The sequence below is a fragment of the Tursiops truncatus genome, chromosome 17 (genome assembly GCF_011762595.2).
Source record: "Tursiops truncatus isolate mTurTru1 chromosome 17, mTurTru1.mat.Y, whole genome shotgun sequence".
NCBI classification, from domain to species: domain Eukaryota; kingdom Metazoa; phylum Chordata; class Mammalia; order Artiodactyla; family Delphinidae; genus Tursiops; species Tursiops truncatus.
Window position 1 is genome coordinate 5,929,389 of NC_047050.1, and position 25,768 is coordinate 5,955,156.

Here is a 25,768-nt window from a genome sequence, read left to right on the forward strand (position 1 = left end):
CACAAGCATGACCAAAGACAGGCAGATGTCACAGGCGATCTCAGCCTTAAAAGAGGGGAAGCAGGCTGGGTTGATCTAAATTTACTGACTTCTCATCTAACGGCTCCACTAACTGTGCTGCACACAGGAAATGGAGCTCAAGTAGAAAGGGACAGGTTCATCCGGCCAAGGATTCAGAGGTCAGAGTTCGGGGCTGGGAATTAAGAGGAGGAATCCTAGCAACGAGGCAGCCAAAGGAAGGCGTCCCCAAATCTGTGCAAAACTCCTCTCAAATCCTTGACTAGCTCCTTAACTGTGCAGACCTAAGCTGAGAGTCCAAGCAACAGAGCAGAAAGCAGCAGAAGGTAGAGCCTAAACGACCTGGGCAGAGATTTCAGCATCTTTCTCTTCTTGAGAGGCAGCGTTTGGAGTTCAAGTCATGCCAAATGAGAGGGAACTGGTAAATACTTCGGGTTTTCCATTGAGTACCAGAAGAGTCACCATACAATAAAGGGCCACATTTAAAACTAATGGCTATGTCTTAGGACTTACTGCCTACAACAAAAAAACAACACTTTTCAGAGAAAGATGAAAGAATTCAGAGCTCCTATAATGTAGCCTTTACAATACTCAATATACAAATAAAAAATATTAGCTATGCAAAGAAGCAAGAAAATGTGACCCGCAATCTCTAAAAAGTTAAAAAGCAGTTATTATAAACAGGCCCTGCAATGACCAGATGTTAGAATCAGCAGTCAGGGATTCTTAAATAAATAAAAGAAATATGCTAAAGAATCTATAGGAAAAGAGGGATCTGATGGGTGAAGAGGTGAGGAATTTCAGAGAGAAAGGGAAATTCTACAAGTAAACCGACGGAGAGTTCCGGTCCAAGACGGCAACATAGGAGATTCCTGAATTCACCTCCTCCCATGGACACCTCTAATCTGCAGCTCCACACAGAACAATTCCCTCTGAAAGAAATGCAAAAACTAGCTGGACAACTCCTCCACATCAGGCAAATGAGAAAAAAATCCACATCAAAACGGGTAGGAAAGGTTGAAACTTTCATCAGAAACCCCACCTCCGGTGCAGTGACATACAGTCAGGAGGGAACTCACAACTCCCAGCTTCTCCCTGGGGAGCAAGGGGTTTCGACCCAACATCTAGTGCCCTAGCTTTTAAAACGTCCACCTAAGGGATGGGCCCCCAAAACACCTAGCTCTAAAAGCCAACAGGGCTTATGGTACAAAGGTAACGCAAAGAAAGAAAGAGTTGTTAATGGGTTTGTGAGGACACCTCATGGCTGCCCCCCAGTGCTAAGTGCGGAAGCAGCAGACAGAAATGCCCACCTCCTCGTTTTTACCTAAAAGAGGTCTCTTTGCATTCCTTAAAATCTGCAGCCTGAGGGTCAGGCCCCTAATTTAGCACATGCCTAGGGGCCACCTGCTGCCCCCCATGGAGACTGGGGAGTCTGGTAGGGGCATCTCCACCAACTCCCTAGGTCTGCCTCCAAGTCACAGTTTTCTCCCTGGAAGGAGCCTGTACGCACATCTGACGCCTGGCTTTTGCAGATGCAACCCAGGAGATGCACCCCTTGATTGTCTGGCTCTGGGGACCAGTGGGGCTTGCATTTGTAGGACCTATCAGACCGTAGCAAACAAAGGAACAGCTCCTAACTGGCTGTCACCACAGGGCTCAGTGCAGAGGGAGCATACAGAAATGCCCATCTCCCAGTCTTTTCCCGGAAAGAGGTCTACTTGCAGACTTTCAATTATAAGATAAGGTCTGAGGAGCTAATGTAAAATATGATGACTGTAGTTGACTGTGTTGCATAATTGAAATTTGAGACTTGAAGTTCTACTCTAAGAGAGTAGAAGTTAACTGTTCTCACCAGAATAAAAGGAAATATGTGAGGTGATGGGTATGTTAAGTAACCAGATGGGGGGAATCCTTTCACAAGATTTACATGTATCAAATCATCACACTGTACACTTTAAATCTATTACAATTTTATTTCAATTAAAAGAAAAAGAATTTGTACCATGTCAGTCCAATGAGGGTGAAGAAGAGATATTTTGGAGGAGAAATCAAAAGATTTGGTAAACAATAAACTGTGAGGTTAAAGGAAAAAGAGGAATTAAAAATGACTCTGGGGACTTCCCTGGCGGCACAGCGGTTAAGAATCCACCTGCCAATGCAGGGGACACGGGTTCGAGCGCTGGTCCGGGAAGATCCCACGAGCCACGGAGCAACTAAGCCCGTGCGCCACAACTACTGAGCCTGCGCTCTAGAGCCCGTGAGTCACAACTACTGAGCCCACGTGCCGCAACTACTGAAGCCTGTACTTCTAGAGCCCGTGCTCCACAGCAAGAGAAGCCACCGCACAGAGAAGCCCGCGCACCGCAACGAAGAGTAGCCCCCGCTCGCTGCAACTAGAGAAAGCCCGCACGCGGCAACAAAGATCCAACGCAGCCAAAAATAAATAAATCAATAAATAAAAAAGACTGATTTGTAGCTTACGGTAAACGGTAAGAAACTTTAGAATGAATAAGTTCCGTGATTCTCGAACCCCCTCAATCACTTTGAGAATATAAAATAGTAAGAAATGGAGGGGAAGTGAGGTACCTGTGATCATTTCTTTGGAGAAGAATGGGAAGAGGTACTATAGCTTCCATCACAAGCTAAAAAGAGAGGGACTGCCTGTCATGAATGTCACCAATGTCGGTTGATACCTTCATTCAAGTTAAGATGTGACTGAAACAACACAATATACATAGTAACTCAATGACATGACACGAGCAGCTACTTCCTTCCTGTATCAGTCAGTCATTTTCAAATACTGAAAGAATGCCCCTTTTTTACCCCTTTTGCTATTCCCAGTATAGCAGCTACAGACACAGAACACTTTTAAGTCTTAACTGCCTTGTAAACATTTTCTCCACCACATTCTTAAATTCAGAGTAGACAATGAACAAAATAATAAATCAAGGTCTTAAGTGTGGCATTTGCCAATTTCTGAGTTGTGAATACTCCCACCATGGTGAATTCCAAGCTACCAACATGTTGTCACTGAATGTGGAGTTGGGAAGAGGTGTACCATAGCGTGCCATTACATGCTATTTCCACCATGTAGATACAATAGCTGTATAGATAATAATAAAATATATTTAGAATAGGTAATAGATAATAAAATGTATGGCATAGATAATTATAAAATGTATTTAAATAATTTGGAATTGATTTTTAGTATTTATTACATTGGTTTTTAATATGACTTCATTGTAAGTTTATGTAACTTAATTTTTTTCTTTACTTTTTTATTGAAGTATAGTGGATTTACAATATTGGGTTAGTTTCAGGTGTACAGCAAAGTGATTCGGTCATACATATACATATGTAGATAGCTATATCCTTTTTTTTAAATTCTTTTCCATTGTAGGTTATTACAAGACAGTGAATATAGTTCCCTATGCTATACAGTAAATTCCTGTTGTTTATCTATGTATATGGTAGTGTGTATCTGTTAATCCCATACTCCTAATTTATCCTTCCCCCCTTCCCCTCCACTTTTAATAATGGCTGTGTTTAACATCTACCTGTAAAATTCCTGAAAATGTAACCACAGGCTCTCCCGAGCCAGGATGAGCCACGTCCTGCACACCTCTGACTTTAAGTACATCGAAAACACAGCTTTACTGTCCTAGCTGTCATTCTCAAACTGCTAAAATGTGGATTTTCCTCTCTATGAAATTCATAGTAAACTTGGTACAGCAGTCTCTGCTTAATCCAGTGGACACATTCCAGTCCTAATTTTTTTTTTTTTTTGCCATACGCGAGGCTTGTGGGATCTTAGTTCCCCGACCAGGGATTGAACCCAGGCCCACGGCAGTGAAAACGCTGAGTCCTAACCACTAGCCCACCAGAAAATCCTAATCTTGATTATCCATAGGAAACGACAGCATTGGTCTCCTGCTTGAAACCGCCATGTCGCTGGTTTGTCCAGTCTCTTGCCTTCACCCTCCCTCTCTGACTATTCCCTTAGGTCTAGTCTGAATGTTCTCCTTTCCCCACTGAGCCCTTCAGTGCTGGTTTTTCTAAGTATTCTTGGTGCTCACATCTTATCACATCTCACACTGTCCCAGGAAGCCTCATCTACCCTGCTATCGCTCATGGGCAGTCATCACCAAACCTATATCTCCAAACCAAGATTCTCTTACTTCCTAATATCTAGACCCACATTTGCAATTGCTCTGTGATGTATTTTCCCTCTAGTGTCCCACATAAATTTTGAATTCAAAATGTCATAACACTCTCTTCCCTTGTGATTTGATGACTATGTTTAGTGTTGCGTTTGGAGTCCTTTCTCTTTGTGTGTGTGTTTATCTATTGCAGAGTGTTGGTTCCCATGAGGTTTACATACAGCAACCTATAAATATACAGGATCATTTTAAGTTGATGATCCCCTAAATGATCTCTTTTATTATATTTTGTATCTATACCATTTGATGGATGTTCACTAAACCTACCTGGGTAAACATTTCATGATGTATGTAAGTCAAATCATTATGCTGTACCCCTTAAACTTACATAGTGTTGTATGTCAGTTACAGCTCAATAAAACTGGAAGGAAATAAAGCAAAACGAAACCACAAAATGTCCACAGCAAACTCGTTTCTGTCTTTTCAGGTCTGCTTCTCCCTTTCAACTCAATAATTTATAGGAGGCACCATTTGCCAAACCACCTAACGAAAACCCTCAACGTCATCCTGTATTCCTCCTCCTTTCACATATTCCCCATGTAAGACTTCAGCGCCAATTGGCTCTGGTCCTAATATCTCTACCAATTACTGCTTCTCTCTTTACCCACTGTCACTGGTAAAACTTTATTCCTGGGAATTCCCTGGCGGTCCACTGGTTAGGGCCTCGTGCTTTCACTGCCACGGGCCTAGGTTCAATCCCTGGCTGGGGAACTAAGATTCCGCAAGCTGCACAGCGAAGGCGGAAAAAAAAAAAACCAAAAAAACCTTAATCCTAATCACCCCACATAACCTTCTAATTTTGTAACTCTGATTCATCTTACACACTGATGCCTCTGTTATCTTTCTAAATCACAAATCACTTAATGCCTCCCGATTGCCTTAGACCAGCGGTTCTCCACCTTGGCTGCACAACAGAATTACCTGGGGAGGTTTTTTTCAACTAATTGTATAAATGTGTGATTTACATATAATAAAGTACACCCATTTTAAGTATATAGCTCAATGTGTTTTTAACACATACATGCACACACACAAAGTGTGTAATTATCACATCAATAACAATATAAAACATTTTCATCACTTCAAAAAGTTCCCACATATCCTTTTTCAAATTCCCCAAGCTTATCCTTCCCGCAAAGAGTTGACCCTAGGCAACCCCTGTCAGGAAAGATAAGTTTGGCCTGCTCTAGAATCTCGTATAAACTGAATCGGACAATATTTACTCTTTGACATCTGGCTTCTTTTACCCAAGATAATGTCTTTGAGATTCAGCCATGGTGTGTGAATCAGTAATTTCTTCCTTTTTACTGTTGAGTAGTATTCTGTGGTATGAATTTCTCGAAATGTTATCCATTCATTTGTTGATGGACATTTGGATTGTTTCCAGTTTGGGGCTATCATGAATAAAGCTTCTATGAACATTTGGGTACAAATATTTTTGTAAACATATGTTTTCATTCCTCTTGGGTCAGTATTTAGGAGTGTTATTGCTGGATCTTATGATAACTGAATATTTAACTTCAGAAGAAACTGTCTATTTTCCAAAGTAGCTGTACCATTCTCCATTCCCACCAGCATTGTAGGAGAGCTCCAGGCAGAAAGCCAGGACAAACATAGCTCATTTTGCTTGTTTCCCTTCTCTGGCATAGCACAGATCTGTACTGCCTGTAGTTCAATGTCTGAAAATAATCGTTTCATATATTTTGTCTAGTTTTTTCATTGTTGGGAGTGGAAGGGCAAATCCAGTACCAGGTACACTGTCATAGCCAGAAGCAAAGTCCACTTGGGGAGCGGCTTATAAAAACATGATGCTTGAGTGCAGCCCCATACTAATTAAATCTGAGTTCCTGCAGTGAAAGGATGGCAGGGGAGTTCTAATGGGCATCAGCCTTAAGAATCGCTGGCCCGGAGCGTAATATTCAATCTCTTCACTAAGGCAAGACCGTTCAGCATCTGCCCTAAGCATACATCTCCAGTCTAGATCCAAACCCACACTCTCCAACCCCCAACCATCTTTTGTCCTTTCTCCTAAGGTTCTGCCATGCAGTACTTTATCAGGATAAACATGGTATTTCAAACCCATGCCTCTCCCGGTGGTCTCTTTTGGTCCAAAGTTTACCAGGGGTACTTATCCTTCAAGATTCGACCAAATGCCTTTGGCTTTATGGGTGATAAAGAAAAGCCCGGGATTTCTAGGGCAGAACGTTGTACTCAAAAGAATATCTGGACAACCAACAAATGCGAGGCTTAGGATCTGGTACCACCATTTACAACAGGGTGAGTTTAGTCGTTATTTGTCATCTGCTTTCCTCAGGTATAACACGGTAATAACAATACTCACCTGGCAGAGGAACAGACGAGATTACACATACAATCGAACGCACCTAGCATGGTGCACATACCAGGTGCCAACAGAATACTCCCCTTCACACCCCACATGCCACTCATAACGTTTCCTGCAAAGCTCTACTGCAAATGGCACTTCATTATCTGTTTATACCTCTCCCTCTCCCAACAGATTGTGAGTTTTATAACGACCAGGACTACTTCTTTTTACCTTTGCATCCGGGGGTATAAAAGTGCTTGGGATAAGACAGGAGTTTGAATAAATCTCAGATGAATTTAGAAGCCTCTAGTTCTGATCGCAAAGAAAGTTTACAGGGTTCTTCCTCCTCAACGTCAATTCACGCTTTGGGGGCGACGTACCACCCAGTCCTTGGCAAGGAAATGAGAGAATGTGACCGAGACTGGAAAAGGACGGTGGCACTTTTCAACAGATGAAACATCCAGAGGACGTTTTCACTGTGGAGTTAAAAGAACACGAAAGTCCGTGCTGCCCTCCAGGGCAGCGCCCAGCAGCCTCCGGGTTTACGCAAAGGCTTCTTGGCGGGGAAATTCTGATCCAACTTCCTTTAAGGAAAGAAGCGGGACCGCACAGGTGGGCGGGCGCCGGAAGAAGCGCGCACGGGGGCCGGGGGAGGCGGGGACGCGCAGGGACCGCCCCGCCCCGCGGTTGCCAGGCAACCGGCCCCGGAAGTCGCGGGAGACGCTTCGGCGGCGGCGGCGGCGGCGGTGCCGGGAGCGAGTGAAAGATGGCGGAGGGCGGCGGCGGCGGCGGCGAGGCGGGCGAGGAGGGGCCGAGGGCGGTGGGGCCGCGGCCCCCGAGCGCGCGGGACTTGCAGGTGCGGCGAACGGCGGGGCGGGGGCGCGGCGTCGGGGACAGCGCGGCCGGGGGCGTGTGGAACCGCCCTGGCCGCGGCCGAGCTTCCCCAGACCGGCTCGGGGACCGAACTGTGATTCCGGCGCCGCGGGTCCGCCCCAGGCGGCGCGCCGGGCAGCGGCGTCGGTGAAAACAAGTGTCCGAGCCCGGCTGTCAGTGGTGCCCCTGCCTCGTTTCCCCTCCACCCCACTTGCAGTTTAAGAAGCAGCTGCTCATGTCGAATGACGTTTGGGGGGTTAGGGGTCAGTTGAGTGCTTCACCGGTTGATGCTCCGGTCAGACTCACTGCAGAAGAAAGCTCTGCTGTGGCCGTGGGGAAATCGAGTCACAGCGTGGGCTGGTTTGATCTTGTTTGTCCTGGATGCTGTTTGTGGCTCGATTACTTACGTGTAAAAGGGTTCCTTTTTATCAGATAGCTTTTCCCTTTTAAAGGGGTGAACTAAAAAGTATTTCATCCTACGGCTGCGCAGCCTAGTTGTAACAGATTACAGTCTAGAAAACATTGCACATAAGAAACAGAGAAATAAAACTGCGTAATGTTACAGGACATTGACATTAGTTAGCTAAACACCAGCGCACCAAATCTTGCTCCGCCAGATGCGTCACACTACTCATTTTAGAGGTTGTTTTTTTTTAACTGTCTCTTTGTAAGATCATTGATAAAATTCAAAAAGTAAACATCTGTAGGGAGCTATAATTAAAAGTAAATGACATTCAATCCACAAGCCTTGGTAGAAAAGTTCTGTTACTTCATTGTTACACCTTCATTCTATTTCTTTGAACAAACATATAATGACCACCTGCCATGTAACATACTGCTAAGCTCGGGAATGCAGAGATAAATAGGACCTCAAATCCACAGTTGGTGCTGGGACACTGGGACACTGTAAATATACACATATATTTAACAGAACATTTTGAGATGGAGTATGAATTAGTGCCAAAATAAGTAGGGCATAAAATGACAAATTTGGAGAATGGAGAGATTGGTGTCAGGTTAGGAGGTGAACTCAGTGTAGAATAGTTCCAGTGTTCATAGTCAGTTCAGATGCAGTAAACAGAATCAAGGGGCAGGAAGGTCTCATCCACCTCGTATTTTCTGCTGAACACCGGTATCACTAAGAGGCAGCATTGACTGTCAGGGAAAAAGTGGAGTTTCTGGTCAGAACAACTTCGGTTTGCATCTCGACCCTGACACTTAATAGTTATGTGACTATCGGAAAAATGTCTTAACCTCTCTGATCCTCAGTGTCTTTATCTGTAAACTAGAGGTGATGGTGGTGTCAAGGATGAAATAAAGAAATGTCTATAAAGTGTCTGTTCAATCCCATGTTATCCTGGATCAGACTTGCTTAGTAAATATTTGGTTCTTTTTCCCTTAAAGGAGAAAAATACTATAACTTTCACTGGTTAGTCCATGCTAATGCTATTAAACTTAAAACTATGTGACTTAATATCCTTTCTCTAATTTAAATCTATTTTGTCTTTTTATGTGAAAAATGAGAACAGCTTGGTTAATGATCACCTGATACTTGACAAATTTATACTTCATCCACTGGATTAAGATATGATAAATTGTTGGAGATATTGTGGTAGATGTCGCCAATTGTGAAAATTCCTTCCTTTCCACCATCAATTAGAAAATAGGGTTTTTTGGGGTTTTTTAAATTCCATCCCCTGTCTACTTCCCGGTAGGTAGTTTCAAGTAGATAACTGATTTTTTATGAATGTGATTTGGAATATCAGATACACTAAGTATTCATAGTGTTTCCCTTAGAATTTAATAAGAATGTGAAGAATTTGCAGAGAAACCTGAAAACAACCAAGTGATGGCATGTGAAGAAATAGAGTATCAAAGATTTAAAAGAATTGGATAATGTTGTCTCCCCAGCTGGTTTCTTGGATACTGATTATTTGGGGATTATTTTATTGTTTAATCTAGCCATGTTTATTTGAAGACTTACCCACTTGGTTCAGTTTTCAGTAGATACTCCTGAACTTTCCTGACAACTCGCTCTGAGAGTCTTTCACAGTATAATTGGAAATAGCAAAAGTACCACTGAGTACCTGTTTCTTAGCTGCCACGCGGCGTAGGGTTTGTCGGCATCTACGTTAGGAGAGATTTCCTCATTCACCTCAAGAGGAAAGATGGTTCGTCATCTCCCAAAAGCCTCCCAGCAGCGTGAGCCTCTGACTCACAAATTCAGAAGTCTCCCATGGATCTCAAACTGAGAGCAGATCTTAGGTCCTTTCCTCCTCCAAAATTGGGAACATGCAGTGGGAAAGTTTGGTATAGGATTGTTAGTGACAGTACTCACCCCCAAAACCTCAGTGTCCGTTAGTGTTTGTGAACATTTTCAGAGCCCTTTGTCTCTTCTCATGCCCCTCAGTCCATCCACACAACGGGGTTAACAGTTAAGGTATTTGATCGTATGCTTCTGTCCCAGGTTTCCTCCAGAATGATATCAAAAGAAAAAGATTTCTGTTTTTATTTCTTTGTTTCCATAGAGGTTGGACTTGAGGAGAATTGGGGCTAATAACTTCAGTACTTCCTAGGGTTCAGAGTGGGCTTTGGGTGGGGCAGAGAGGGGAGTTCTATCAGTAAGAAAAGTGTACAGATGTCTGGCACTGTGTTGCACTTGTCACAAGTACCCTCGTCCTGTTGATGTCAGCGTCCCATATCGTTGGTTCTCAATTTTAACATACATCAGAGTCACCTGGAAGGCTTGTTTAAGCACGGACACCAGACCCCACCCCTGATTTTCTAAATCACTTGGTCTAGGTTGGGGTTTGAGCATCTGCAGTTTTCAAGGGTCCCCAGGTGATGCTGATGTTGCTTTTCTAGATTGAAACATCTGTGTTATACCTTCTGGCAGTTGTCCCTCTAAGACTGGGAATTCCAGTACGTTTAATCTTTTGCTATATATTTGATGTTCTCACCCACAATTTCAGGTTCTTTTCTCACATTCTTCTCATTTCAAATTCTAGAGAAAAGATTATCAGGACTTACCTACTTTATTCTCTCTGTGTAATTGAAATATCTTCATAATCTAGTTGTTTAGCTCATGGAAGTCTGTCCTGGTAATTCACAGTGCCATCTTTACTTCACAGAGCACACATTTTTATCTCTTTATTTGACTGAGATTTTGTTGTTGTTTTCTACTGGTTTTAACCAGTGCATCAGTTAATTTCCTCTTCTGATGTGGTGTCATTTGCTATGTCAAATAATATAGATTAACTTTATTTAAAATATTTGCTTATGAACTTATGGCATATGATGCTTCAGGTACATCATGGATCCTGGCATTAATTCCCTCTAAATATCATTCATTTTCCTCTAAGTCAATGATGTACTGGTGACAACTTGGCCCTTTCAGCTAGGTGGGCTCCCTGCTGTAATGTAATTTTCTCCATATTCGTATTTTGTTAATATATATTCTGCATTCCATGGAGTCAAAAGGCATTGTTTGCATTATTCATCTATTTGATAGAAGATTATTTGATTTACAGGGTTTATTCAGATCATCTTAAAGCAAAAAACAAGGTCCAAAACTATAGCAAATATAATCTCAGTTTTTAAATCTATAACATTATCTGTGTCTCTTTATGATTCATGTTGAGTTGTAGTCTACATAATTCAACAAGAATTTGTTGGGTGCCTGTCATGTGCTATGTTAAAAACAATTTGGGAAACCTAAATTATAGTAGGGGGGATGAAATAGTAAGAAAAGTACACAAGTGATGACAATGTAATGTTTAATATAAATGTGCTATGAGGATTTGGAAAAGAAATACCACTTCAGTTAAGAAAATTAGAAAAGGCTTCTTGAAGGATGGCTGAAATGGCCCTTTGACATACAGATAACATTTTCATTGATGGGAATAGGAATAGCCTAAAAGTAATTCATAGAGCAATATTATCAGCTCATGAGGAAATCCATAAAGGAATACGGTTTTGAAGAAATTTCAGGGAGGTAAAAATTTCTGAAAACTTTGGGCCGAAGTAGTCAGAGTGTCTGTCTGTCTCTGCCTCTGTCTCTTCTCATTTGTTTTGTGGTGGGTTTTTTATTTTGTTTTGTTTTCTCCTTTTGGAGAGGATAAGTAGGAAAAGACCATAGGAGATATATAGATAACACTGCAGGAAGAAAAGAAACCTTGGGGAAAATGAAACACTGACACAGTCATTGCTGAGCATTTTTTAATAATATCTTGTCGGAGCACTTGCCTTGTGCTTCACATACATTACGTAATACCTCTAAGGTATTGTTTTAATAGGCATTAAAAGATGAGGGAACTAAGGCTCAGAGAAGTTAAATAATTTGCCCAAGCTCACACAGTAAGAGCCTAAGTTAGGATTTTAATGAGTCCTTTTAGGCTACATAGCACTTTTATAATTAGGATTTCCTGCAAAATTGCCATGTTAGAAATATGAAAGTTGACATATGTGTATGGGGTGGAGGTAAAAAATTAGGTGGGAAAAATAAAGACTCATTTTTGTTTTCTTGTGTGCATATTTTTCTTTTCCTACTGAGGAAAGAATCCCTGGAGATAGTTTTTATATTTCTCATGTTTCAATAAGGAGCACTTCATCTGGGTTTTGGGGGGATTGGGGGATTTTTTTTGTCTTTTTTTTTTTTTTAATTTTCCAAAGATTATGGTCATGCCAATTATAATTAAATAGCCACAAGGGGCATAAAGGAAAGTTTTTGAGTTGTCCAAGAAAGTCAGAAGTGGGAACAAAATAACTTATATGATAATGAAATATTTTGATAATTTCTTAAAATTCCAGTTTCAAAAACCATGCTTTGTTTATTTCATTTTGAAGATATCCAGCCATATATCTATAAAGCATAATTTGGTAATATTGCTTTCTAAAAGTTATATAAACTGTATATATCATTCATTGAAATGAAGCTCATTTTCCTAAACTTGATGAAATTTATATGTCTGGTAAACTTTTAAGTAGAATAATTTTGGAATTGTTTCATGTACTCAGATTTTGAAAACTTGAACAGCTAAGTGAAATATTTTTATGGGATCTGATGAGAGCAAACTGACATTAGTGTGAAACATCTTCACGTATTTTTAAAAGAATTGTAGGTCCAACTTTGAAAATGATCTGTTACCAAATAGTTTTTGAAACTGTTGAATAGTTCATTGAAAGTAATTAAACAATTATTGTAACTTTAATTTATTCTATATGTGGCATTTTTGGTTCATTTTATAAATGAGAAATGCAGCAGTTTTATTTTGGAAGGGAGTCATCTTCTGAAATGGCAGCCTTCATTTTTAATTAGACATCTTTACTACTCAGTTACAAGTTAATTTTCTACTCATAACTTGTCATTGTGTAGAAGGGTTTATTTCTAGTGTTTTTATACTTTATGACAAATCTGTTATTCTATAGTTGGCCTTGGCAGAATTATATGAAGATGAAGTGAAATGCAAAGCTTCCAAATCTGATAGACCTCACGCTACAGCCTTTAAAAGCCCACGAACAACACCTCAAAGGTAAGTTTTGTTTTGGTTTTTAAACTTGTATCCCTTTTTAGTTCACTAATCCCACATTATTTTAAATGGTCCTGGGAATTTATTTTTAACTATAACTTCTTAAAATAAATGTTTTTTAGATACTATTTCTGAAACTTTAATAGTCAGAAAGCCAGAAGAAACTTATGGGAAAATTATCTTAAATACTTAATATTTTGATAGACATTACATAGCATAATATACTGAATAGTATTTTTCTTGGGCACCGTGGTTCTTTTTTGAGTCATTGGACTCATTGAGGATCTGATGAAAGTCATACCCCCTCTCCCCCAGAGCAAGACTTATGTACAATTTTGTCAGTCGTTTTTAAGGGTTTGTGTGTTTCTTAAAGCCCATCCATGGAGTCCTTCATTTAAGAATCTATAACTTCAGGAATCTGTCTTTCCTTCTGTTGGGTGATGACCCATCTAATAGTGATCTTCTAGATAGTATTTACTATTGTTAAAATCCCTGAACTATAAAAACAACCAACAGTGAAGTCTTAAGAGATGAGAACCAGGTATATTTTATTGTCATGAGTTTTCTTGTTTCCAGGAATGTTTTCCTCAATGTCCCTTTAGTACTGCAAATCTCATTACTGGGGAGAAACTTGAATTTTCCCATTATATCTCATTTTCAGAAAGTCTGTTCTTTTATCAAAAGTTGAAAAATTCACTGGAAGTTATTCTTTCTTTTTTGTTTGTCACTAGTCTACCTTCTTTCTTTCTGTAGGGGAGGTAAAATGACATCCCTTTCTGGACCTGGATGGAAAGAAAGAATAATATTTATAATTTTCACCCCACCTTTTTATTTTACAAATTTTAAAATCCATAGATAATCAAAGATAAAGACAATGAATATATGCCGTGTCTGCTCCGATATTCACCAGTTGTTAACATGTTGTATACAGCAGTACATTGGTGCACACGCTGTCTTTTGCTCAACCATCTGGAAGTAAATTACAGCCATCATAGCATTTCATCCCGAGAGGCTTCAGCCTGCACCCCCTAAGAAGAAGCCCACACTCCTTTATAACCTTGATAACATATCACACCTTAGAAAATGAGCACTAGTTGCGTAAGTCATTTAATCCGTAGTCTATAGTCAGGTACTCTTTGAGCCTTTTGGGTTTAGGATCCAGCCAAGGGCCATGCATTCCACTCATGATGCCTGTTTGGTATCTGAATCCAGAGCACTTTTCCCAACCTTTCTGTTGTCTGCATTTAGCTCATCTATATAATCTAAAGTTTATTACGTGGACTTTGAAGAGCCGGGGCCAGATGTCTTTTAAAATGTGCCACATTCAGGGTCATTGTTTCCTCACGATTAGATTCTTGTTAAACGTATTTGTTAAGAACACTAGTTAGTGATGTTTTCTGCTATGTATTATATCACATCAGGAGCCATATGGTTTCAGGTTTTCCCACTATTGGTGCTATGTTCACTTGGTTAAGGTGCTGACCACCACCCCACTCCATCGGAAGATACAGTTTTTCCTTTATAATCTGCAGGTTGGTATCTTGGCACTGTTTGAATATCCTTCCCTTTCATTTAATTCTTATTTAATATGTATGTTTGTGTATGTGTGTATGCCTATACACACATACATAGACATATATGTATATAATATTGTGTATTTTAACTGCTTCCTTAATCTATACACTCTCTGAAATTTTGAAAGAGCTCAAAATATTAATGTACCAAAGTTTTACTCATTAACTATTTGGCCACTGTTCCCCAGTTTGAACAGATTTTGAATGACTTAATTTGTTGGTATAACAAATCAAAATATTTGACTTCTTAAAATAAGATTAGTGTATTAATATTTTCCTTGCTCTTCGAATATAATCCTTGAGATATTTCAATGAGTGGTTTTTTCTCTTTTATTTTATGCTATCTGAAACAGTGTTGCCATTAACAGTTATAATTTGATACTGCAATTTTTAAGGACTTTGTGCCTCAGATTTGACTTCTAGAATTATTTACATATCCAAAAAGAGGCGCTGCCTTAAATATATTGGTTGATGCTTATACTATGTTTAATCTGCTTAAAATACAATGTGAAGCAGATTATTGGCAATGTTTTCTTCTTGCGAAGCGTGATATTTTCGAATGCTAAGTATGCAGTTCCCTTGACTTCACATTCAGCATTGACATCTGCCGGGTTTCATTGCATGTCTACCGCTCTGTCTGGTACAGAAAACAGTCTTAATTAATGGTCCACCTTCTTGGACAACATTAGATATCAAAACATTCATCTGTTCATTGTCATTTTAAGTCACTGTGTACATAATGTGAAACTTAAGTACTCTAGACGTAGTGTGACCTGTTTTTAATTTACAAGAGGAGGGGCAGGATCTACAGAGAAACTCACAGAAGTTAGCCTGACAGCTGCTTTTACATATTCATCCACAGAAGCTTCTCTGTCACAAATAGAACTTTAAAAATGTGAGTCTTCTTGTCCAAAAATGTAAGAACTTAAAAAAAAATGTCCCCTACAAGTCATGAGACACTAGTATGGTTTTGAGAATTCAGTAAGTCTATCAGATGTCTAGCACAGTGTCGGTACCTAGCTGGGGCTTAAAAGGTTATTAGGATGTGGGTAGGCACAGAAGACAAGGAACAAAATAGGCCCAGAAGAAAAAATAATAAAAATGCCAAGAGCGAGCCAGAAAGGAGCAGCAGAACTTGAGTAGCCTCGTGGCAGGTGAGGCTGGGTGGGCGGGGTGCTGCCGTGTGTGCTTCGTGCACGTGGAGCCCCAGCCTTCACCCAGAGCCCCTCTCCGGGAAGGGCCGCGAGCTTGGTTTAAGGCTTTGTATCACTGTCTTGAAATTCTCAATGCACTTTGAGCAAGGAGACTCCTACCTTCATTTTGCCGCCGGCCCACACATTATGCATCCAGTCCTGCATGCAGCCACATCACGGCCAGCCTTGACAGCCAAGGAGAGCTGCTCTTGTGCGCAAGGTGGGGGAAAGCCAGTGTATGTTTTTCACTGTAGCTTTTACCATAAAAACTATAGTAGAGCGGTAGAGCTTTGATTCTAGACATAGACACACCTCAGTTTTCTATCTTTTTTTCTCTCTGTTCTGATAAGGTTTTGCCTGTGGACAAGTGTTTTTAATTCCCTAAGCTTCAGTTTTCTTATTTGGAAAGTGGGAATAATGCCATTGTTATGAGGATTAAATGAGCAGTTGATAAATGTTGGTTATTATTATTATACTTCTGGTAAAGTAGGTCTGGCAGTACCGTATAAGATAAATAGCAATGGGAAGAACAAACTAAGGAGACAAATCAAGAAGAAGACAGCTGCAGTAATCCAGAGAATGAGGGCATGAAATTTGAGGTTAGGATGGTGTCAGTGGAATGGAGCAGAAAGGGGTGAAACTGGTGTGGGATACTTTCAAGGAATTGATTGTAGAAACGTGATGACGTGGAATATAGAGAGTAAGTGAACGGGAAAGAGGGAAGACTGAAAGCTTCTTAATCTGGTATCCAGGGAAAATGTGATCAAATGGGAAGAGATGAACTGGATTCAAGTAGGTGCTTTTCAGTTCAGCACCAGGCCGTAAGTAAGAAGGTCTAAAGACATACATTTGAGAGTCCTCTGTATAGAGAAGGTTGCTATCTATGGGAGTGGACAGACGTTGATGATCAGATGAATTTAAATAGAGAAGGAGGGGCTTCCCTGGTGGCACAGTGGTTGGGAGTCCGCCTGCCGATGCAGGGGACACGGGTTCGTGCCCCGGTCCGGGAAGATCCCACATGCCGCGGAGCGGCTGGGCCCGTGAGCCGTGGCCGCTGAGCCTGTGCGACCGGAGGCTGTGCTCTGCAACGGGAGAGGCCACAACAGTGAGAGGCCCGCGTACCGAAAAAAAAAAAAATTTAAATAGAGAAGGAGAGTCAAGTATATAGGCATACTTATGAAAGAGGAGAAGGATGGATTGTGGAAAACAATAAAACTTCTAGAAGAAAATAGACCCTGAGGTAGGCAAAGATTTCTTATACCGGTAATAAAAAATCAGTGACCATAAAGAAGTTAGTAAATCTTTTCCTACGTCAGGTTTTGCCTGTAAGGTCTTTCTCACCAAGGCTGAGAAAAAGGAACTCTATCGTTGTACTTTGCCAGATCAGGGACAGGAGACAGGAGGGAAGGGGCTCCAACAGGAGGAGCTGCAGCAGGAAGCTTTGCTTCCCCTCCCCTCCCCTCCCCTCCCCTCCCCTTCCTTTCTCAGTGCTGCCATTTAAGGCATCTGCTATCAAGCGCCTTCTAACGCTGACCCCTGTCGTGAGAGCCAGCCATGGCAGTGTTCGGCCTTGCTTGTCTGTACTGGGCCCTCTGAGTATCCGCTGGGCAGGAAGGCTTCCAGACGCTCCTGCTCTGGGTGAACTTAGTCCTCAGTGTACTTGACCAGAGCGCTAGCAGCTGGAACCATCCCACCCCACCCTCAGTAGTTGTGAGCTGGCCTGTTAGTGGGGTTCTGCTGGTGTCCATTGTTCTCCGCGTAGATCTTTCTTCCACTTACAGTGAATTGAGAGCTGAGCTGCCCTTCCCTTTCCTGTTTAGTTTTGCATATACTAATTTTGGGAAAGTCTTGAAGGTGACTTCTGTTCCTAGTCTCCAGTGCTGATATAATTTTCCCCCTTTGTTTTGTGAGTCAGTTCAGTGCAAATTAGGAACTGAATTGGAGGGTATCGGTAGTCAAGGATATGAGCTTTGATTGTCACCTTATTCTGGAAGTCTCCATGTTGATATTTCATTGGTTATATTTTCTGATATTCTTGATTGTAAAAAATCTTGAAAGATAAAATAGGTTACTAGTTTATGTGAAGGAAATGTTTATATTTCCTAGGACCATTATGAAATAGAAAAGAATAGAGAAATGATTCACTACATAGTTAACACTGAGAAAATTGTTTGTGGTCTAAGTTATTTACCTTTAACACAGGGAGGTTATAATTTTTCAATCAGAACTCTCTGAGGAGTAAACTCTATGTGTAGCCCTATGGTCTAGATTTAGATATTTACAGCATCTAAATATAGAAGTCTCTTCACTGACCAGGTCCTACTGAATGTGGATTCCTCGGGGGGAGAGGCTTAGCTTCTGGTTGTCAGCTGTCAAAGAGATCCATGTGATAGATGAGCAGTTACAGAGGGTAAGTGAGGAAGAAACAAACTAGTCAGTTCTCAGGTGGGATGCTGAATTTGCTACCAAATCTCTGCAAACTGTTGATACTACTTAATTCCTTAATCCCGTTTTTAAAATTAAATATTTCCACAAAGGCCTTAGAAATGGCTCTCTTTAAATAAAAGTCATTTCCTAAGACTGTGTAGCTTTTTGCCTTAAAGTAGTTTATGTTTGTATTCTGTCTTTATTCATGAACTGTAATGTTTAAAGGTTCTATTCAAGTGAACATGAATGCAGTGGATTACATATAGTTCGACCTTCAACTGGGAAAATTGTGAATGAACTTTTCAAAGAGGCAAGGGAACATGGGGCTGTCCCTCTGAATGAAGCCACAAGAGCTTCGAGTGATGACAAATCTAAGGTAAGGGCTGAATTTTTTAAACTAAATATGCTATTGGGACTTCCCTGGTGGTCCAGTGGTTGACTCCAAGCTTCCACTGCAGGCGGCATGGTCAGGGAACTAAGTTCCCACATGCCGCCCAGCGTGGCCAAGGAATAAAATAAATAAATAAAATATAAAATATAAAAGCAATATAACATTAAAGTTTAAAAAAAAACTAAATTTGCTGTTTATATATTTGATCTCCTAAAGATTTTTATATTAGTTGCAAACGTTGTTTTTCTAACTGTATATTTGTTTCAAATATTTGTTTTATTTTTCTTAGTCTATATAATCTTTCTACTAATGGTCGAAAGTTGAGGCAGTTTCTTAACATTTCTATAAAACTTCTCTGTTTACCTTTTTATCTTGAAATAATTATAGAGTCACAGTAATTTGCCAAAGAATGAAGAGAGGTCTTATGCACCTTTCACCCAGTTTCCCCCAGCGGTTGTTACATAATTATAGTTCAGTCCCAAAGGTAGGAATTTAACCTCGGTGCAGGGTTTGTGTGTAGGTCTGTGTCATTTTATCACAGGTGTAGGTTTGTGTAGTGACCTCCTCGAGCTGGATGCTCTCCATCATCACGACAGTCTCCTCTTGGTGGCCCCCTTTAGAGTCACTGCCACCGACCCCGCCCTCAATAGACCTCCGGCCACCACTAATCTGTTCTCCATCTCTGTAATTTTGTAATATCGAGAATGTTATACAAATAGAATCGTACAGTATGTGACCTTTTAGGAGTAGCTTTTTTCCCACTCTGCTTAAGCCCTTGAGATCCATCAGTTATTGAGTGTATCAGTAGATTCTTCTTTCTTATTCCTGAGTAGCGCTCATGGCGTGGATGTACCACCGTTTGTTAACTCTTCACTTATTGAGGGAAATTTTAGGTGTTTCTAGTTTTTGGCCATTAGAAATATAGCTACTGGGACTTCCCTGGTGGCGCATTGGTTAGGACTCCATGCTCCCAATGCAGGGGGCCCGGGTTCAATCCCTGGCTAGGAACTAGATCCCACATGCATGCCACAACTAAGAGATCGCATGCCTCAACTAAGGAGCTGGCACGCCGCAACTAAGGAGCCCACCTGCCATAACTAAGACCCGGCACAACTAACGAAATGGATAGAAAGAGAGAGAGAGAGAAAAGGAAGGAAGGAAGGAAGGAAGGCAGACATATAGCTGCTGTGAGCACTCTTGTTTTGTATGTAAATTAGTTTTTATTTCTTTGGGATAAATGCCTAGAAGTGCAGCTGCCTGGTCGAAGGGTACGTATATGTTTATACATATACATACTGCCAAAGCGTTTTCCACCGTGTGGGAGGGATCTGGTTTCTCCACATCCTTGCCAGCATGTGGTAATGTCACTGTTATAATTTTAGCCATTTTGATAGGTGTGTAGTGATAACTCACTGTGGTTTTGATTTGCATTTTCTTAATGGCTAATCATGTTCATTTGCATTTTCCTAATGGCTAGTGATATTGAACATCTTTTCATGTGTTTATTTGCCATTATCTTTATTATCCTCTTCAGTAAACGGACTTTTGCCCATTTTCTAGTTGGATTGTTTGTTTTGTTACTGTTGAGTTTTGAGAGTTCTGTATATATTTTAATAGGTATGAGTCCTTGGTCAGATATATGGTCTGCAGATAGTTTCTCCTGGACTGTAGCTTGTCTTTTCATCCTCTTACCAGGATTTGTTACGGAGCAAAAGTTTTCAATTTGATAAAGTCCAGTTTATCCTTTTTTTTTTCTTTTATGTATTTGGTATCTTGTCCAAGAACTCTTCATCTAACTATAGGTCCGGAAGATTTTCTTTCATGTTATCTAGAACATTTTTTATCGTTTTTCTTTTTACATTTAAACTTACGATTCATTTTGAGTTAACTTTCTATAAGGTTTACATCGAGGTTCATTATTCTCCTTATGGAGGTCCAGTTGCTTCACCATTGTGTGTTGAAAGGCTCTCCTTTCTCGATTGAGTTGTTTTTGTGCCTTAAATTCCTATAAAACTTTTATACAGCTTTTATAACTGTCAGCTGGCAGAGTACTGGTATATCAAAGAAGACTTTAAGTATATTTTTGTGTATAATTGTCATATATTCTTATAATCATCATTTCCCAACCTGAGTTCCCTCATCAAAATCATTTGGGAGGTTTTCTAAACCACCATGTGGCCCCAGGGATTATGACTCAGTAGGTGTCCAGTGTGCCTAGGGGGCCTGTCTGGTAATTGTGAGGGTCATCCACTGCTCAGAACCGCTTTTGTTAAATGAAACTTAAATTTTAGTTTTCATTTCGTTCTTTACCCACAGTTTGAAATTCTCTTTCAGTTAGGTCTCAGGTAATTTTGGTTCTTGCAAGTTCTCCAATTCTGTAAGAAAAATATAGGATTGATATAATTTAGTCTGTAGAGAGGAAAGCAATGTGATGATTAATAGCTCATTTATGATATGAATGGTGATTAAAAGAAACAGCAGTTTTACCTCATAAGCTATATTACCTGAAAAATAGAAGACGTTGTAATTAGTATAACAAAACAAAAATTACAGTCTAGTTGATTTGTCACAGTTGAATCAAAGCAGCTTATAAGTATGGAGCTTTTCTTCAGGGTAATTTATACTCATTTATAAAATTCTTCCTTTCTCTATGAAACTCTTATTTACTTTGTGAAATATGATTCAAGAATTATAATTATTATAAGACGTCATAAAATATTAAAGGTGGGTTTTTCAAGTCTGTTTCTACTTGAAAACATTATTTCAGCGTATAAATGCATTTCTTAGTTTAAGATTGGCCTAAGTTATTTCAGCTTCTGAGTCACTAATGTTTTTGTGGGAAGAAACATAATTTCTTACTAGAGTATACCTCTCTGTAATATAAGACCTTTATTTTAATATAAAAATTTCCTGCAAAGTATAAACCAGTTTGGCTATTATAATTGATACAGTTTTAAAATATATTATCACACATTGTCATACCACTTTGCTTGATAAGCCTCAGTGGATTTTCAGCTCATTTGCTATGTGTGTGTTTTAGTCTTTTACAGGTGGAGGATACAGATTGGGTAATTCCTTTTGCAAGCGGTCTGAATACATCTATGGAGAAAATCAGTTGCAAGATGTACGTACAGAAAGAAAATGAAAAATTGTAGATTTTTGCCTCTAGTTACTACTGTTTGTTATAAAATTAAAAATTAATAATATAATCTCTTTTTGTTCTGTTATTTTTTGAAGCATGGATTAAAAGGACTTACAATTATGTGTAAGTTTTCATACTTAAATTTTGTATTTTATATCTCAGTTGTGCCTTGCACTTAGAGATACATAACTATTTGTTGAAAGAATGTATGACTCACTGTCAAAATGAGCTTACATATATGTTATAATAATTATTATAAATGACATACCATCATGATGTAGAATTAGCTGAGTTATAAACATAGAAATGCCTAAAGTCATTCTTTGTTTTTGCCTTTTGAAATTTCGGAGTTGTGTTTCATTTTAAACATGTATAGTTTAGCCTTGGAGGGTCTCTGGAGTTTCTGTCTGCCCCCCTGGCATAAATAGTTAAGCTCTGTAGCAGGAAAGAAGACGGGTAGACCAGCAATCCCACTACTGGGCATATACCCTGAGAAAACCATAATTCAAAAAGAGTCGTGTACCACAATGTTCATTGCAGCTCTATTAACAATAGCCAGGACATGGAAGCAACCTAAGTGTCCATCGACAGATGAATGGATAAAGAAGATGTGGCACATATATACAATGGAATATTACTCAGCCATAAAAAGGAACAAAATTGAGTTATTTGTAGTGAGGTGGATGGACCTAGAGTCTGTCATACAGAGTGAAGTAAGTCAGAAAGAGAAAAACAAATACCATATGCTAACACATATACATGGAATCTAAAACAAAACCAAAAAAAAGGTTCTGAAGAACCTAGGGTCGTCAGGGCAGGAATAAAGACGCAGATGTAGAGAATGGACTTGAGGACACGGGGAGGGGAAAGGGTAAGCTGGGACGACGTGAGAGAGTGGCATGGACATATATACACTACCAAACGTAAAATAGCTAGCTAGTGGGAAGCAGCCACATATGTATATGTATAGCTGATTCACTTTGTTACAAAGCAGAAACTAATACACCATTGTAAAGCAATTACACTCCAATAAAGATGTTAAAAAAGAAAGAAGACAGAGATGATGGAGAAGGGTGGGTGTGGCGTGGCAGCTGGATGCTCTCAGGACTTTGGTCTTCTCAGTGAACCGGAAATAATTGTACTTCAAGGCCAGGGTCCAGCGATGGGACCTTTGCTATTTCAGCCATTGTCAGTTCATTAAGCTAAATATAGATCTCACACGTGGCTTCGTTTATACCTTTATTTCAGCTGAATAAAGAATGGTACAGGGCTTCCCTGGTGGCGCAATGGTTGAGAGTCTGCCTGCTGATGCAGGGGACACAGGTTCATGCCCCGGTCCGGGAAGATCCCACATGCCGCAGAGCGGCTGGGCCCATGAGCCATGGCCGCTGAGCCTGCGCGTCCAAAGCCTGTGCTCCACAACGGGAGAGGCCACAACAGTGAGAGGCCCGCGTACAGCAAAAAAAAAAAAAGAATAGTACAAATAACTCTATATTTTAAATAAAGTAAATCATAAATATCACATTTGAAAATTAAAATTGTTTAATGCAGACGCGTTCTTGTATTTCTTTTTTCCTACGCTCAAAAGGTTCAGATTTTGCTTAAACTGTGGAGCAATGGTTTCAGCTTAGACGATGGAGAATTGAGACCTTACAGTGACCCAACAAATGCTCAGTTTCTGGAGTCCGTTAAGAGAGGGTAAGCTGTGTTACTTGGGTTCTATTTGTTACTGAGGGTGGAACTTCTTTTTCTTTTAAACAGAACGCCATTCAGTAGTGCTCTACTGGTTTTTAAGAGTGAGATACTGGAATATATTCTGTAAGTGTTTGCTGGGGGGAAGGATATTTTTAAGTATATAAAGGACATGTTGCTATCTGTATGTCAGTGGTTCTTAACTTGCTGGGGGGGAGCAGTGGTCATTGGTCCCTTTTAAAATCCAGTGAAGCTATGGTCCCAATTCTGAGCAGAGGTATTGTAATAAATTAGTGAATTGATTAGCAGCTGGCTGCTCATCCACTAAGCCACTGTCCTGCTCACTACTGACAAGGGTGATTCATTGCATGTATGCCTGAATTTCAGCAGCTTATGTTAGAAAGCTTTTAAAGTGGCATTACTGCTGGCAGAAGATTTCAAAAGGTTAGTTTGAAGTTATACTTTGTGAAAGTAAACCAGATTCACAGGGCTCCGACCCATCTAAAGAACATCATAACTCACCAGGCCTTCTGGCTAGAGGACGAGGAATCAAGTGATTTTGCTACGATTATAAAAGCTTTTCTGCATTGTGCTTTCACTAGCTGACAGTGTGATCATCCCTAAGTAGAAATACAACTGAAGAAAGGTGTCAGGCTGGCCATGAACTGGGAGATGTAAGTAGCAGTGAAGGGGCTGGAGCAGGAGGTTACACTCCATCCAGGAATTGAAGGTGGGGCTTTTCCAAGTGAGGAAATCTGTCCAAGGAGAGTGGCTGAAGTGGAGTGGAGATGGGAACTCATCGGAGTTGAGGTGGGCAAGGAACTCGAAAGGAAAGGCATTTTAGAACTAAGTAGCATGGATTTTGTATTTGAATTCTACAAAAGTAATGTCAGAATACCAAAGAAAAGCAAGAAATGCTGTAAGCGGGAGGGAGGTCATTGAGAAAGGTGGGAAGCTGACCCGGGAAGCAGTGTATGCTGGTGGCAAATAGAAGGGTAAGAGTTGAAGTCAGTGCTGTGGACTTGGAAACCTGCAGAGTCACTGGGCAGAGCTTGGGAGCCACTGGGTGGGGGAAGTGCTCATCTGCTGAGTAAAGGTCAACATGACTGCTGAAATGACGCTTACTTCCAGATGGAAGAAGAAAAGAACATGATGATGAATGTGCTATAATATAGATCAAAACTAATTTATTATTAAATGAAAATACTCGACGGACGTTGTAGGCTAGTGGTCAGTCATGGTATACTAAGAGAATTTTTTCATTTGAGCTACACCATATCCTCAAGTACAAATTATGATCAAGAACGATTTTAGAAACGACTCCTTGAAAAAAATGATCGTCAGATAGTGGTTGTCAGCTGTATAATCATTGTTCCTTCTTTATAACAAATATTTTGTAATACTATCTTCACTATCCTCAAAGAAGAATTTATAGGTAACATAATCAATCTGTTCATATTATTTCTAAAAACATTCACATAATTTATCTTAAATATGGTGAAGAAGTAAAGGAAGGTAATTTATCATAAAACTAAACATATTTCAACATCTAATGCCTAGGTATGATTACACCAGAAGACATAACAAAGTAGACGGATAGACTGACCTAGACTGCACCTGTGTGCAGTCTAGCACTTTTCATGTAGATGCGACACACAAAAAACAGAATAATGAGGTGTGTGACTTTGGCATCTTAATTACTATAAGTGGCATTGCAGTCAGGCACTTGGTACAGTTCCAAACAAGACAAAGTGCAATGTTCCTTCTGTTTATATGGCAGATGAGTTCCTGAAAAGTTCAAAGCATATTTATACAATACCATAAAAAAAAAAAAATTTTTTTTTTGCTTATATGTAAGATAGAGCCTAAGCCTTAGGTTTTAGGCTCAGGCGTTACAAACAGCCTTGTCATCCATGTGACCCCCTGGTGGGACCCTCAGTGGTTCTGTGGAACCCCCGACAAGTCTTCATGGTGTAAGTTGAGACCCTGAGACAGAGCATCTCCTGCCCTGATGCTGACCCTAAGGGAGGGCAGCATGCGTGAATCACATGACAATCAAAATCACCCCTGTCAAATTTCCACACTTCCTCCAGGGTGTTTAGAAATGAATATTCACATTAACTGTTATGTCCTCATCGGGATTTTCTAATGCCGACTTAGGTGTAAATTGCTTCCCTACAGTTTGGCCTTCTGTCAGAAGCACTCCAGCCTCCCTGTGACGACAAAATCCCTATGTTGAGAATCACTAAGGAATAATATGAGGCACCTTTAAGGAAGAAAGATCTACGAGAAGTAGTCAATCATCATGGAAATTTTTAAATTATAAATTAAGCAAAAATTGCTGTTTTCAAGTTCACAGCTTAACTATCACAATCGCAACAGTG

The 25,768-nt window shown here is 40.2% G+C and overlaps 1 protein-coding gene and 1 long non-coding RNA gene across 5 annotated transcripts in view; one reads left to right on the forward strand and one right to left on the reverse strand.

Annotated features, from left to right (window-relative positions):
* Positions 1–7,260, reverse strand: part of LOC141276889 (uncharacterized) — a 160,004-nt gene extending 152,744 nt beyond the window's left edge. Inside the window, exon 1 of the long non-coding RNA XR_012327156.1 lies at positions 6,796–7,260. This is a non-coding gene — a long non-coding RNA (uncharacterized lncRNA). The remainder of the gene's footprint in view (positions 1–6,795) is intronic.
* Positions 7,261–7,263: 3 nt separating this feature from the next.
* The window catches only part of UBXN2B (UBX domain protein 2B), a 43,074-nt gene continuing 24,569 nt past the window's right edge, over positions 7,264–25,768 (forward strand). For all 4 annotated transcript variants that reach the window (XM_073794412.1, XM_004327564.4, XM_019925297.3 and 1 more), the window contains exons 1-5: positions 7,264–7,420; positions 12,865–12,968; positions 18,385–18,535; positions 21,591–21,674; positions 23,281–23,390. In XM_073794412.1, coding sequence (XP_073650513.1) covers positions 7,331–7,420; positions 12,865–12,968; positions 18,385–18,535; positions 21,591–21,674; positions 23,281–23,390 — 539 coding nt within the window. In that variant the 5' untranslated portion in view covers positions 7,264–7,330. The remainder of the gene's footprint in view (positions 7,421–12,864; positions 12,969–18,384; positions 18,536–21,590; positions 21,675–23,280; positions 23,391–25,768) is intronic.